Consider the following 15,580-nt stretch of genomic DNA (forward strand, 5'->3'; position numbering starts at 1 on the left):
AAGAGTTAAAATGAATTGGCTACTGTGCCATCAAAATCTTGTCTTTCCTAACCGCATCTTCTCTGATTTCCAATTGCTACTTGTCATGACGGGCCATGCCTACCAACCTTAAAGGTCTCAATCCCCAAATACATCCAGAATTGGATGGAGAATATTGGGCATTTGAGCAGATTCCCTCCAAAAGCAGAAATGGCATTTGTGCTTCTTCAGCAATGATTCTATTGGCCATTGGTTAAACATTACCCAGGTTATGACAGTCTGTGGGATAGCAGTTTCTGGCAGGTTTTGCCATATACAGGAGCAACCAACACAGCGTTGTTCAAAACAGAGTGCACAGCAGGTCCTCATGCATTTTTAATTTTTCTGCTCTGCTTGGGAACATGCGGGGCCTGGGAATGGCTGTGTTTTTTTAATTGGCTCATAAAACCTGAAGCAAGTCCAAGTTGCCCTGAACTCTCTCAACTTTGGCTTGAATCCATTATTTGCAAGATTGTTTTTTTCAAGATTAAGGAAGCTGGAAGATAACCATGTATATGTATTTTTAAAACTACCATAAACTTAATACATTGGTCTGAAAGTTCTTCTGCTTTGGTACATACCGTCAGAGCGTACAGGAGACCTAGTCCCACAAGCCCCGAGTTAGGCCCTTCAGTGATGGAAGTTACAGCTGCAGTAAGAACTATGCAGGCACCGAGGTAATCCTAAAATGAGACAGAGAAAGAAAGATTCTAGACAACATTAAAATGCAGCACCAAGAAAATTTCTTCAGTCTCACAGCACATTCAGTTTACTGAGAGTTACTTCTATAATGGCACCTAGTCCTTACTTCTGGGTTGTTTTTCCTGGAAAAGGTCAGGACTTTTGGTGCCCAAACTGAAACACTCTTGGAGTTTGCTGGACACAAGTGAAACAGTCCAGTATTTTCTTCAAATACAGTTGGGCTGGGGCATCTCAGTGTGGCTACACCCAAAAGAGGAGGTATAAAAAAATCTACTGAGCGTGTAAAGAAAAACATAAGAATGGCATAACATTGACACCCTTATTTACTACTACTAAAACAAATCAAGTCTATTCCTCTCCACTTCCATGTCTTCTCAAACATGGGTTTACCTTTCAAAACAGAAGTAATGCTGACTTCACAAAGTCCATGAAAGACTCTAGTAGGACTTCTACAGTTAATGCACGTTTTGTAGGCAGACAGACATAAAGTGTCTGCAATAAAGCATGATGCATAAAGCATTGTGCAATGGGGCACTGTGCTTGGGGAAGACATCTCTAAGCCTGCTATACACTCACAGCTTGCAGTGAAACACCATGTCGATGTTGGTAGCAGTAGCTGAAAGCAGTAGAGCAGTGTAGTTATAGGGCTGCATTTGGGCTAGTAAGCCTTGCTCTTGCACAAATTGCTGTGGAGATTGTATTGGACAGATTTGACTTCTCATATGCTTTGCAGGAGCTTGAACCGATCTCCTTGATGTGTATCTCTCTTTTGAAGTGAATGCCAGATACGTGTGGTCTTGATGTAGTTGTCCAGGTGTAGTTGTCAAGTTGAATCAGGATTCATGGGACTGCTGGCATTCCCACTCTCTTACTGTTCCCTGCATTATATTTACTTTGGACTACAGGGTTAGCATTTTCCATCTATTTTTTTCCCTTCTGTTTGATAATGTCCTGCCTGGAGTCTTTTCCTCTGAGATTTGAAACAAGGGTTGCCTAGTTCATCTGTCTGTAAGAAGTGTTGATGAGCAGATGACAGACTCTAACCTAACTACTGGGAAACAGAAGCACAGTGCTCTTGGATCTCCATGAGCAGTTGGGACAGGACTTCACAGCTGCCATTAAACTCTCCTAAGTTTTGAGTGGTATTAGTACCACTGCACTGTTAGGTAAAGCTAAATGAACTATTCCTTGGCAAGACCACATCATTTCTAATGTGATGATGAAGCAATGCATATTCTTGGATCAAATTCATTCTGCATGTAAGCAAGTCTGAGACTGAGACATTAATGGGCATTGCCACAGCTTATTTCAGTACTGGATGAGGCTCTGTTATTTTTCTGTCTTTGGTGTCAACGCAAGTTCAGCTTGATCTCACATGCTGAACGCTTCATGCACAAGGGAAAGCCATGCCCTCATAAGAAATGAAGTACATCTTTGTTGGTTTAGCAGTGTACCAGGAAGTGAAGGTGGGAATAATGCCCCTGATGTGAGGATTAGTTGTGTATGTTACTATTTGTGTCTAGCAAAATCAGGTCACAGCTCTGTTCATTCTCTGCTCTTTTCATGTCAGATGAATAAGGAAATTACAGTGATTTTGCTTGCCCCTCATGCACATCAGGGAAGTTCCTCACATGCTGTCACTGGAGAGCCCCTATAAAATCCAGAAGCCTGTCTCACTGGTACTGGCTGTGTTGTGGCCTACTGTTTTTAAGTTGAAGTCTAGCTCTGCTATATTTTGTGATATTAAACAGTACTGTACATTACACACAGTATGGGCTCACAGCTGCAGTAAGGGCTGTGCAAATAGGGGCTCTAAATTACAGCTGTGGGATTAAACCTGTTGTTGGGGAGACATCTCAGGGAGCTTCATGATGCCTGAAATAGCCCTGGCAGATTTATGACAGTTCACAAAATTACTTAAAAGCCATGCTCTGCTTTGAAAATAGCTGCTGCAGGGACAGGTCTGCAGATGCTGCACAGTAGTAGAGAAACCTTATTTCAAGTTATGTAAATGTTTGTTCTTGCAGTCTCTTCAGACAGTAGACATCACAACAGCAAAAGATGAGGGAGACTCATATTTTCTTATTCATGGCCAAAAAAGCTTAAAAAACCCTATGTGCTTATCATAAACAATCCCAATCTATTTTAAGTAACAGTGTGTATAATCTCATCGCGAGATTTATTCTTGTTATCTTCTCTTCTGCATCATGCAAAATCTCTTTGCTTCCAAGGTTTCAAAATCATGGCTGGGACTAAACTGAACGTACCGTCCTGACCTCCAGCCATCTGTTGGCAGCCGATAGAAATAAGTAGGCAATGTTGTTCGTATCCGTTAGTTCCAGCATACGTTGTTTAAACCTGGCTTCGTGCCTGCCGAGAGCAAAGTTGTTATATTACAACACATTACACGCTCATACACAAAAGGATGAAGCATTTAATTCCTCTTTCCCTCCCCTTCCCTCAACCTCAAACTCTTTGCCCTTGTGCCTTTGCCAAACTTTGGATTAAAAGCGTTTCCCTAAGGACCCAAACCTGCTGCCAGAGCTTTCTGACCAGGCAGAAGTTAGCTGAACAGCTTTGTGAGTCTTCAAAATGAGTGGCATCTCTAAGGTTTCATTGTTTATTAGTAGGTTGTAGATTGATTTGTAGATCAATACCTCTCAGCTGCTCAGCTCAGCTGTTTTCTCAGGCAGCCATACACTGCCTAAGAGGCTCAGACCGCTACAATGAGGGAGTAGATCCCATGTAGTCAATGATCCCTATAGATCATTTCTGAATTACAGAAATGAGTTGTATCACCTCCAGTGTCAATTGCCTCTCCCATGTAATGCCTGCCGTCTTCAAAACAAGTGCAAGAACATCAGAGCACCTGAAAATGAAGGTAGACTTGGGTGGAGAGGAGGGGTATAAATAAAATCTCTGTTGGTATAAATACACTAAATTCATGGTGCCTTACAGTACTTCAGGGTCTGGCCTGCAGTCAGGTGGAAGACATTTTCTCATTTCACATTCTGCTGTCTGTTCAATACCATCACTTGAAAGAAATAGCCAAACTTCATACAGCCGCTTAACGTCTGTTTTATCATGGCAAGTTCTTACATTTCAAAGTTTCAGGGCCCTGCTATGAAGCTCCTGTAACCCTTGTTCTACCAGAAGCTTTTCCTATCTTTTTTTTTATTCTTCTTCTTTTTTTTTTTTCCCAGTGATACTTCATTTCCCTCTGAACAGCTTGTAAACATGGCAAGCAACCTCCCCAAGGCAACAACTGGCAACAGCAATGACGTCGGGAGGAGCAAAGATTCACTGAATATTCTGCTCGTCTGCCATTCTGGCAGCAAAACTCCTGTTTTCCTAATGGAAAATCTGACTTGCTCGATCTGTATCTTTTCATCCACATCCAGCTCATCTTCTGGGCTCTTTTAGACTTTTATCCTGTCAGATGACAAACAGCAAAGGTCACTGAAATCGCTTTCTTATCCAACTGTGCTACTTTGTGGTAAGTTATGCAGAGAGCTGCTCTATTTTATCCTGGAACATACTGAACTCAAACTACAGAGAATGACTAATGGGATTATTAGTAAATATGAGCTTGCTGACAAAATACACTGGAGACTTCAGGTTCTTGTTGACAGTGAAGCACAAAATGGGAAATGAAATGGCTTTGATTTGCACCAGAAATTTGGGAAAACTCAAGTGATGGTTACGATGCCTAGTCATTTTCTGGGGCTGTCTTTTACTCTCTGCCATCCAAGCTCACATAGTTGTTTTGTAAGGTAAAGAAGAGTTGAATGACTCCCAAGAAATGCTAAACTCCTCTTCTTTCTCAGGAGATAATGTGATGAAAGGCCACGCTGAATGTCTCAAGAAGCACTCAGCATACATCAGTATCAGGACTTAATTATGAGTTACTGGTTTAATACTTCATTCAAATTGATACAGCTTGTCAAAGCATTTTGTGTTAACCACTGGCTCATATCTCTTCAACACACTGCATACGTTTTTGCTTGTCTTGCCACAGTCCTTTCTGCAGCTCTCTGAACTAATAGACTAGGTCCTAAAGCTAGCTTGAAGTGATGGAACAGTCTCAGAAAATGTGTAATTCATTGATAAGATGAGAAAAGAGTTCTTCCAGCCACTGGCCATCTAGGGTTTAGACTCTATCCCACTCTGCCCATCTCTCTGCAAAGACGCAGAGGCACTGTTGTTAAGCTCAGCCTGATCAATGCTGGCTAAAATGGGCCAATGCCAGTAGAGCTGGGAAAAATATCAGAAGTCTACTGCTGAGCTGAATCAGATCAAATACATATGTAAATAGTAGTACAGTGTGATCTGCTCTGGTTTGAAATTTTACTGTGTGTGGAATGAGTGCAAGTTATACTTGGGGACAACATCAAGCTTGCACTTTGACAGAGTTATGCATGCTAGCTGTAATGCAGTGAAAATATGAGAATTTGGCCTATATTTCATGTAGAAAAGAAAAGAAAAACATGCATGGAAAAGTGAAAATATTCTCACCTGGAATATATTTTTTTTGTTTTGGTTGACAAGGCTACATTGTAGAATATCAAGATCAGGTTCTGTTCTGTCGTAGTTTTCTTGGAAAGTCTCTCTAGTTGCTTATTTACTCTCCCAGTTAGAGAGTACAGCAGTGATGCACCCCTGACTGAGGTATTGGCTAAATAAAGAAATGATTCAGAGGCACTTGGATAACACAGCTTGTAGGCTGTAGCACAGGGATTTTGAAGGAGTGATTCCCATGCCTGCCCTCAAAGGCGAGCTCCGTGCTGTCCAAGTAAGGCACAGTTAAACTAAACATCTTGAAATTTTAAAAAGCATATCCTAAAACTGTCACCATCTTTAATTCAGAGGAAAACCAATATACATGCTTAGTGTGTTACTGAAAACATGCACAAGAGTTTAAAGGTATGGAAAAGCAACATGAAAACAAAAACCACTTCCCTTTTATGAGATAGCTTAATTAAAGTCCACCAAATCAAGTAATTTGACATGCTCCAAGAAAGCTACATGGGCCTGACCAGAACCCAAGCCTCCCTCTAATCATTGGTTTTACAGACCTGAATGCTCTGATGGTGGTAAGGCCTTCAGCTGTTTCAGAGAAGTGACAGAGTAAAGGTAGCTGGGTGCTGTCGTCAAGTTCCTGGAGGTCCCTGGGGCAGAGAAAACAAACAGCAGGAAGCTATTACATCTTTTCCTGTAGAAATGTTACTGCCTAATGGACAACAATCAGTATTTAATGTATTGAACATATTCTTTTCAGGATCATGCAAAATACAATTTCTATAGTGTAGAAAGAAACTGGCACAGAAATCTCACATTTCACTTTTGTCACAGAAGACTACAATCACATCGCAGCCACCTCCACACTGCCAGTTTTTGGTTACAGTCAAGCTTCTCTTGATCCCACAGTGAAGATATCATCACCTCTCTCCTGGCTAAAACCCTGCTGTCAATTTTAGCCATCACTAATCACCTTTTACTCTTAAACATTCTAATTTATTAATATAATTAATACAATCAGCTCAGAGCAGTTAATTTGAAACTTCAATGTATGTTATTTGTGGCTCTTACATCAGTTATAAAGTAAAGCTTGTGTATCTGTAAATTTGTCTATTTTAGTGCGTTTCAGCTGGCCTGACAAAGATGATGCCTTTGCATAAAAACCTTTCCTCATTTTCAGTATCTGTAAGTAAAACAGCATGCTGAACTCAAAATATGGCAGAGTATAGCAGACCACCTGTGTGTAGCGTTAATATTTGCCCACTGGTTGAAATAGAGATATCACTGATAGAGCAATAATATGAATGAGAAATTTTCTTATTTTCAAAAACTGTATGGAGCAATGATATTTAAGTCTAAAAGTTCCAGTCTCTTGAAACAGGAGTGTTTTCCAAGGCACAGAGACAAATACATCTTTCTGTCATACTCTGCCATTGGCATACCAGCCAGCTGTACAAGTATAAACAGAACAGAGGCCAGAGCATTAGATATTTAAACTCCTTATTAAAATACTACTCTGTTTGCACACTGCATTAGATAGGCCAGCAGAAATAGCTGCTCCATGATGCTGAATGTTACAGTATACAGAACTGAATTTGCTGCTTATGTTTTGATGATAAATATGCTCTATTTCAAATTTATGATGGAAAATACACAGAAGTTTTTGAGAGATGTAATGGAAAATGCAATAAAGAGTCAAAGTGCTGCAAGAAATACTGTAAATATTTGCATTTCTAAAAATTATTGAAGCTTATATGGCTGGAAAGTACAGCATGCAAATACGTTATAAATACTGGCTCAAGCTATTCCTTCATCATACATTTCCCAAGAATATTTTTTCTACAAATAACTATTATATGTACTCATTTCTATCATGAAGTGGAAGAACACAACTCAATCCTGTGTGCCTCACAAGTGATTTAAAATAATTTAAATAAGTTAAAAAAAATAAAGCACTTGCTGATGCATATTTTCCCAGAAAACTGTAAGGAAATAAAAATGAATGAGGTAGTTATGGACTTGCAGAATATCAGTGACTGCAAAACCAATGGGTACATGTGTGTGTGTGCTGACCTACAGGGGTGACCAACCTCTTGCTGGCTTGTGTGGTATGGCTATCAGTTCAGCACGTGGGAAAAACAGGTTTGGAGATGGATGGAGACTTTTCTCTCACATATAAAATCACAGAGAGAAACCACAGTATTTCCCTGGGGTCTAATACATCAGGTTTTGTTTATTCTTGTGTATTTTAAGAAGTTTAAATGATGTGCACTGCTGTGTGTAGCAGAACAGGGTGACACAGAAGATCATAATGAATTTATGAATGAAAACCAGGTCCCTTGGTTCCCTAGCCACCTTGAGACCTGCTGGACTGTCATGCACAGATTCAGTTTGGAAACACAGTGTGGAAATAACAAGGTTTTTGCAAAATCTTAGAAAATGTAAGCAATTATTTTAGAATTAAACAGTTTTTGTTTTGCCAATTCTGACTTTATGAAGTTTTCTTATGAAAAAATTTCACTGGAAATTCTGAGGATAGCTGAAGAAAAGTCGGCTACAGCGAAGATAAATTACTGACACTTTGCTCTGTGCCCCACCTGCTGCATTGATTTAAGGGAAATAACTGGCATAATTACTTCTCAGGCTACCTAAATAAGAGAATTATCCATGAAATTAACTGTACTGGAGCACTCGATTGAAAAGCACCATTCCTCTTAGATGGATGCTAAAAAACAGAAGTTAATGCTTTGCAATGTGCCTACTACAGAGACAGGACCTGAAGTGAACTGTTGCTGACTCGAAGGTTATTTTGGCCTCTATGCGTGGTCCGCCAGCAGGTACCTTGATGGGCATTTTTAAGTATCAGGAAGTGGAATAAAACGAGTCAGACATCTGTCTGATTACAAAAAGAAAAGAAAAAAGAAGTATGACTGAGTAAACGTAAGAAAAAACTTAGAATGACTTGCTTAGATGTGCTACTAAATTATATAATTAGTACTAAAAACATAACTCTGAGAAATCATGGCAGTTTTCTACTGAAAAAAATGCTCTCTAAAACTAGCCAAACCATTCTGAGTATAAGATGATGCTATACAGTGGAAATAGCTTTCTGTGGATTTTTTCACAATATGAAGAAAAAGTCATGACTGGCATTAATCCAGGAAGTTATTTTCAATTCTCTACTAACCCTCAAAAGATCAAAGAGGAGCTTTGACCAGATGTGAGCTGGCTCAGGTGACTTACCAAAACTCACGCTAATCAGTCTTGACATCCAATAGTGTACAAGACTTCAGCAACTAATGTTACTTCCCAAAATACCTTATTTGTAGTCAGATCTGCTGGAAACATCCTCTAATGTATGGCTCAAACTCATACCTCAGGGTTGTATACAGGATGGCATGGTCACTACAGCAATTTTCCCCTTATACTAGTTCAATAATCTCACATTTCAATACAGCCCTTATATACCAACTTTTAAAAAGAAATTTTCAGGGAAGATTTTGAATGCATACTTGGAAGCAACTCTGAAGTATTTCTGGATGAAGTAAAATGCTATGCCAAGGGGCACGAGGGCGACAAGGAACCACGGAGTGGCGTACGAGATCATCCCGATGGCTGACAGGCAGAGTAAGGTGGACCGGGTAAGAGACTCCAGGGTAGGGGGAATGTGCTAAAGCAAACAGAAAAACATATATAAGACAAAATTAACTGATAGCACCACTACATGCCTTTTCCTGTAGAGGACCCTAGGGAAAGTGGAATGTACTGGAATACTGTACACTCATTGATACCCCCCTACACTGGGAGCCTGCATGTTTCTGTGGTTCCACTGCCCTAATGTGCAGAGGTTAAAAAAACAACCTAGTATTTCTTATTCTAGAGGTCAGTGTTCCAAAGATCATGATGAAGTAGGGGCCATTTCCACCTCACTTATGTAAGAGGGAAGAAAGAGAATATTGTTCTTGATATACTAAATATTTAGAGAAACAGCACTCTCTTTCTCAGAACCTCTTAATTTTCCTTCCATGTTCCCATCATCGTTATATTCAGGATTATTGCTCATCCAAACCTTTTGATTCACAGACATAGTAAAAGCATCCCTTCCTCTCCATGAATGATCTAAATTCATATGTGCTACAGCCAGGATGGAGCACCTATTTACCTCACATGTACTCCCATATAGTAAAAGTTGTTATATTCTAAATTCTGTTTTCCTGATTTGAATCCAAAATCTTGTGTTTTGCTAATCCAGATTTTCTAACAGAAGTTACTAATCTGTATATGAAGAAATTAAGAGCTGCCGTCTCATATCACGTTTAATCTGATAGTTTCATGCCCTCATTACTACAAATGTATGACTAATTTATATTTTGAATTTGTCTGTTATCCTTTCCAGAGCCTCTTTTTGCTATGCCCTTCTCCAGTGAATACTTTAATGCATCATCTTATTCAGCAGCTAAGTGAAAATTTACAAAGCCAAGATATACTAAATCAGAATATATTGATATGTATACCTGATCAATGATATTGGTATCAGCAGAGAAGCGATTTAGAATTAGCCCCAGTGGAGTCATATCAAAGAACCTGTTGAAAAAATTAAAAGCAAAAAGTTATTTGAAATGGAATTCCAGTTTTGGATAAAAATCCCAGTCAGATAGAACACAAGGCTGTGTCCAGCTATTTTCTAAAACTAAGCAATGAACATAAATATCACACCAGCCCATCATGTCTGCATTCTGACTATCCAAATGCTTCTCTTGGCGTTTTTCCCACCTAGCTGCTAAATCACCTCTTGCAAAAGCCCCCAAATCATTTTACCTTTTGCTCTTTCATCTACACTCCCTCCAGGCTTACATTCCATTCTAAGGATCAAATCCTCTCCCTGGTTGCTATTTGACCTCCTGCACAGGTCCAGGCACCACGACTTTGTTGTTATGTGAAAGAACTGTGATAACTGTATTCATTATGCAGGAATGAATATGACCCTTCTGGCCAGCCCATTGCCTACAGGAGACCACTCTTGGCATGTACAGAATCTATCCCCACAGGCATTAGAAGAAGCCTAGTGTCCAAATCATTTGACCCCAGAGCTGGCTCTGGGTACTGTGGAGCCAGGACTACACTCAAAGCCTTCCTTGATATCCAAGCCTTGAAGCTTCCATGCAGCTAGCTGACACACCTACCTTTCAGCCAGATAAAAAAGGGGTCAAAATTTGACATGTGCTGACATGGAATTTTTTCCCCCATTGCTTCACTGCTTATTTTCACTTTTTGAAGTCTTGAAGGAAACAGGGCCATTACAAGAGTTTTTCACAGGAGTACCCTTCCAGCTACAAAGAGGGCAGATTTTGACTGTGTAGTTCTCCAGAAGGAACATTATTTTTCCTGTACCTGATTGGTCCAAGGATGATCTTATTGAGGAGATTATGATGTAGGTTCTTGGCTGCTGTAAGACCCATCCACTCCACAGTGAGAGATGTGATGAGGCACAGGACGATTCCTGCTCCAGAGAGGATGCTGAAGACAGCTACATGATAAGTCTAATAAAACGACAAACATATCAGTCCTGGAAGTAGCCACACATTTATTTTGTCTACTGTGAAGTTCCCAAGGTACTAGTACCAGGTAGAAACAGCTGGTATGTCACATTGCAGATAACTACATAATTATATTACATTTTAGATTTTTTTTTTTTTTTGGAAAATAAAAGAGTTGTCATGGAACTGAAATTCATGAAGTTAATATAATTAGAAAATCTGACTGCTCCAAGATTACTCAAGCTACTGATAAGTATCCTTCAAGATGTTGAAGTAATAGAACTATGAAGATAGACTAGCTTGGTAAACATGAATGTATGCAAATTGTTAGCCAGGGAATTCAGACAAACAGACTAGAATCTCTCAATAATTAAGGCACTATAGAGATGTTGGAAACTTCCACATTATTAAGTTCAAGCACCACTAAAATTCTTAGAGCAAATCCTACACTAACCTGCCAGGTCTATAACACACTTAAGCCTTCTGAAAGTTTGCTAAGTGAATTATGATATTTGTATATTAGTTACATTTACAACAACAAACAGATCCTATTTAAGCAGTACATTTGAAGATTTGAAGACTTTTTGTTTGTTTGTTTTTCTTTTTTTTTCTTTTCTTTCCTGACAGGACATAACTGGATAGCCAGTACTTAGGGAAATGGGGTCATTGACTTAGGTGTTAAAAAATCCAGCTGGAAAAGTTTGGTATGAGATTCCTGATTTTTCAACCATTTTTCTACCCTTAACATGCTTCTGCTTCAGTTTTACATGTTTGAAAAGACAACGTTTGAATTGCCTTATATTTTTAGCATAAATTTTTCATCCATCCTACCTAATGATTGATTTTACTACGTCTATCTGTCTTTCCAGTCTAGCTGGCTTTGAAATGAACAGCAAACATTTTCTCTCTCTTTTTTTAAATTAATTATTTATTTTTTTATTTTCTGTCAGGTTCCAAGGTATGGCCCACCTTCTTTGTGCTCTTAGCATCAGCAGCATTCCTGAGTTCATTTTCATTGTCCATGGATGTCCATGTAGCAAGCCAATAATCTATGGCTACTATAACTGAGTGTTTCAACAACTTTGAGAAAATCATCAGAAAGAGCAAGAAAAATCCTCCAGAAGTTAGATATCTCCAGCAGGTTCTCCATGGCATCTTTGTCCTGAGCCTCAAGACAGTTGACATATTATCATCTTCATCTTCTTCCTCTTCTTCCTCTGTGATTCAGACATTTAATCAAGTTAGCTTGGATGCAGTCCTAAGAATTATACCTGGCTTTACTGTATGTGGTTGACTTTTGTTTTGAACCTTACGTTTTAATGGCAAAATACAACTCATCATTTGAAAACAGAAAACACTTCAGACATATTTTCATAAGACTTCCCCTGTGTTCTTTGAGCAACTCTGTAGTCTGTCAGTGTCAAGTCTTCAGTACTGACTGTATTTATAGTAGAGACTAGGCCTTTTCCCAATGTGTTCAGCTGTTTTTCTTGTACTGTCAGCAGAGCATTTTGGGTTATGTGCAAGATTACAAAACGCTCTCCCAAGCTTTCCATTCAGAGGCTCTGTCATCTGTTGTACAAGTGAATTTTACTCTCACTTTATTTAGAGGTACTAAAGTTTTGTCTATTTAAAAGAACGTAGATGTTGGATTAGTGTTTCTTCTAGGCCTACCATTGACTATATGATAATTTGCACATCATACTGAAATACAATTGGTGGCAGACTTTTGCTATGGCAAATATATATTTCATATATGCATAAATATTACATTAAAATATTTTTCCACCAAGTAAAAAGAATATACGTCTGATAGCTTTGCAGGCTACACTTGGGGAAAAAAAACGATGACCTGCTCTTACTTGACAGCTTTAAACTGACAGTGTATGCAACCTATTTCTGATTTTGAACATTAAAAATGAATTAGTAAGAAGCATTTTCTTTAAAGTTAATATTATACACTTTTGAAAATTATATACTTTTTTTGGACACAGAGACGTGTACATTCCCAGGTAACATAGGAAGTGTGGATGACCTGGAATGTATTCTCAGGTTATATTTCAGCCCTGAAGATATTGATATATATTTTATAATCCTAACGATGACTGCTTTTTTGTAAGCATTCTGTGGACTATATGGACACATCTTTTTTTTTGCATTTTCTATCTTACCCCACAAAGAAATAATGGCTTCCAATTTCTGGGATTAGGTTGTTGGCAAGGCTTTCCTGCACAGACCAAAAGGAGGAGCTTGGGAGTGACCCCAATTTAAACTCCTCCAAGAAATTAACTGATAAAATGTAGTGATGACTGCACATAGTAAGAGCTGTTCTGCCCACATTCACCAAATACATATGAAGACCGTGTAGTATTTCCATCTCAAGGACTTTGGTGTCTAGCTCTGCCTATTGTACAGTGATTGGGAATCTCTTCAAAATGCAGTAATCCAGGCCCAACAGATCTATGTCCTAAATAGCAATCCACCATGAGTGTTGCTAGATGAAATACAAGGCGTTAATAAAGAGCCTGCAAATAGCTACTCTGTATTCTACGATCATTACAGCAAACAGCACCACCAGAATCTCTGTGGTTAGCGCTCCCTGTAAGAGGAAGCCTGCACTTCACCTTTTCTCTTCCCTGGCATCACTAAATTGCTTCTCAGGACTGACTAATCCCTTTAGGCCTGGTCTGTCATCCCAGGGATGTTCCTGATGGGTCTTGTTGCCAGCTGCCAGTATCCAGCCTCCCCTCAACATCTTCATACTTCACTGCTAACTGTCAGCTTTGGATATTCAAGTGAAAAGGCAATGATAGCAATAGAATAAAAAAAATGAAATGATAAAACATACCTTCATCTTCATCTTCCAGTTGTGATTTGGATTCTCTGGGGTACATGGCTCTTCTAAGAGTTTTTCTCTCCAGAGTAGTCTGGTCAGCTTCCATATCCTGTGATAAGAAATCATTCATTAATTTAAGAGCTCAGTTGTCTGCTACTGTGTTGGCACCAACATTAACCTCAAAGAGACTTTATTTGGATCAGTGAGGCCACAGAATGCAAAAGCACAGTATTTTAGGATTTTTCTTTCAGAAAATCCTGCTTTGCCCACTTTCTTCCGCTTTTTTTCCTTGTATTCCTTCCTTCCCTCTCTTCTAAAATGATAAAAACTTCGAAAATAGCTCTTAAAGAATCCTAAATCCTTATGGCAATAACAGAACATAAGGCTAAGAGAGATTTTAGGAAGTCCCTTTGTAGACCCCTTGCCCCAGGAATGGATCAATTGTGCACATCATTCCAAAAGGATGTTTGCCTGATGTGTCCTTAAAAACCATCTAGAATGGACTGCTCAGACAATCTCTTCTAGACGTTAAATCTCCAACTGTTCATGTGTTATTCCTTAGTGTCTAGTTTAAAACACATTTCATGACACGTTTTGATTTTTTAGAAATTAACTGAAAAATATTTCCTTGACATCCTTGCCCACATGCTCCTATTTACCTTTTCCAATTCTTGATCTTGGCGATTCATCAAAGTTTTCCAGTGTTCATACAGCTCAACATCCTTGTTTTGTATATCCTTTAGTGTCCCTTCCCTAAGCACCATTCCATCCTTCATTGCTATGATCTACGGGAGAAAGCATCCAATAGGTCTACTCAGCAATATATGTAGTATAATCACTGACCTGGATCCTACAAGATGTCCTAGAATTGGTGAGATTACATTCATATAAATTTCTGTGTTCACTGTATTCAATATTTAAGAAATAATTTCTTAATTTTGTTAGCACAGCTCATAAACTGAAACTTCTGTAAGCCAAACTCATCTGTACTTGTAAAAAACATGGACAAGCCATAAGTTATAGTCATAATTGTAATTAAGTCACAATTCTTTAGTGGCTTTCCATCAAAAATCCTACACAAATAATATAAAAATAAAATGTTTTCTTCTATTATAAAATCCATGTTATGTAATGTTGTACCTAGCCACATGATATATAGAATTAATCACTCTATTACAGAAAGCAATAGTGAATTTGTCAAGCATTACAGTGTTAACTTCAAACATATGTTCATCATTAGCAAATCTGCAGCATAGTAGCTCTTCTCTTACCCAGTCAGCATGTGGTAGATATTGTAACTTATGTGTCACCAGAACAAGAGTCCTCTTGTCTTCTTGGAGAAACTTCAAAATCCCTTCCTGCATTAAATGATCACTTAAGTGAATGTCCAGAGCAGAGAATGGGTCATCCTGCAATCAAATAAAATAAATAAAATAAATAAATAAGTAAAAAGAACAGGTTTAAAAAAGTATATATTTTTAATTTAGAGGTTTTTTTTTTTTAAATAGAAAGCATCTCCCATTACCAATCATCTCTCTCTAATGACTAAGAGCCAGTCAGAGGGCTGCACTATGAAGTAGTGACCTAGAATCCATTATTCTTCAATTCATAGCAATAGACTCACATAATTTTTTGTGTCTAGATGTGTGCAGTGCTGGTGCCACCTGACAGTATGAAGTAAACATGATCAGGAACACTAAATCGGAAATTTCACATTCAAAACTGAAAATGTTGGAATCCAGAGCCAAACTTGGGTCTAACTTTGATGTGAAACCGGTACAGCTAAGATAAAGCAGAGTCAGGAACTACACTAATTTCACCCAAACTAAATTGCAGGTGTGCTTGGTCTTCACTTGGAGTAAGTACAGCTAGCAATAAGATAACACTCAGCTGTACAAACACTTCTTCTCTAAGAACAGAGCTAAGTCCCCAGTTAATTTTGAAGGGTCTCAGACAGCCCCTTCATGAA

The 15,580-nt window shown here is 38.7% G+C and overlaps 1 protein-coding gene across 4 annotated transcripts in view; it reads right to left on the reverse strand.

Annotated features, from left to right (window-relative positions):
* ABCC9 (ATP binding cassette subfamily C member 9) overlaps window positions 1-15,580 on the reverse strand; it is an 84,882-nt gene that overhangs the window by 22,239 nt on the left and 47,063 nt on the right. For all 4 annotated transcript variants that reach the window (XM_050708360.1, XM_035540815.1, XM_050708359.1 and 1 more), the window contains 10 exons: window positions 14,883-15,020; window positions 14,271-14,396; window positions 13,624-13,720; window positions 11,745-11,992; window positions 10,630-10,778; window positions 9,753-9,822; window positions 8,751-8,908; window positions 5,796-5,888; window positions 2,988-3,090; window positions 600-701 (listed from right to left, as the gene is read on the reverse strand). In XM_050708360.1, coding sequence (XP_050564317.1) covers window positions 600-701; window positions 2,988-3,090; window positions 5,796-5,888; window positions 8,751-8,908; window positions 9,753-9,822; window positions 10,630-10,778; window positions 11,745-11,992; window positions 13,624-13,720; window positions 14,271-14,396; window positions 14,883-15,020 — 1,284 coding nt within the window. The remainder of the gene's footprint in view (window positions 1-599; window positions 702-2,987; window positions 3,091-5,795; window positions 5,889-8,750; window positions 8,909-9,752; window positions 9,823-10,629; window positions 10,779-11,744; window positions 11,993-13,623; window positions 13,721-14,270; window positions 14,397-14,882; window positions 15,021-15,580) is intronic.

Source organism: Cygnus atratus, chromosome 1 (genome assembly GCF_013377495.2).
Source record: "Cygnus atratus isolate AKBS03 ecotype Queensland, Australia chromosome 1, CAtr_DNAZoo_HiC_assembly, whole genome shotgun sequence".
Taxonomy (NCBI): Eukaryota; Metazoa; Chordata; class Aves; order Anseriformes; family Anatidae; genus Cygnus; species Cygnus atratus.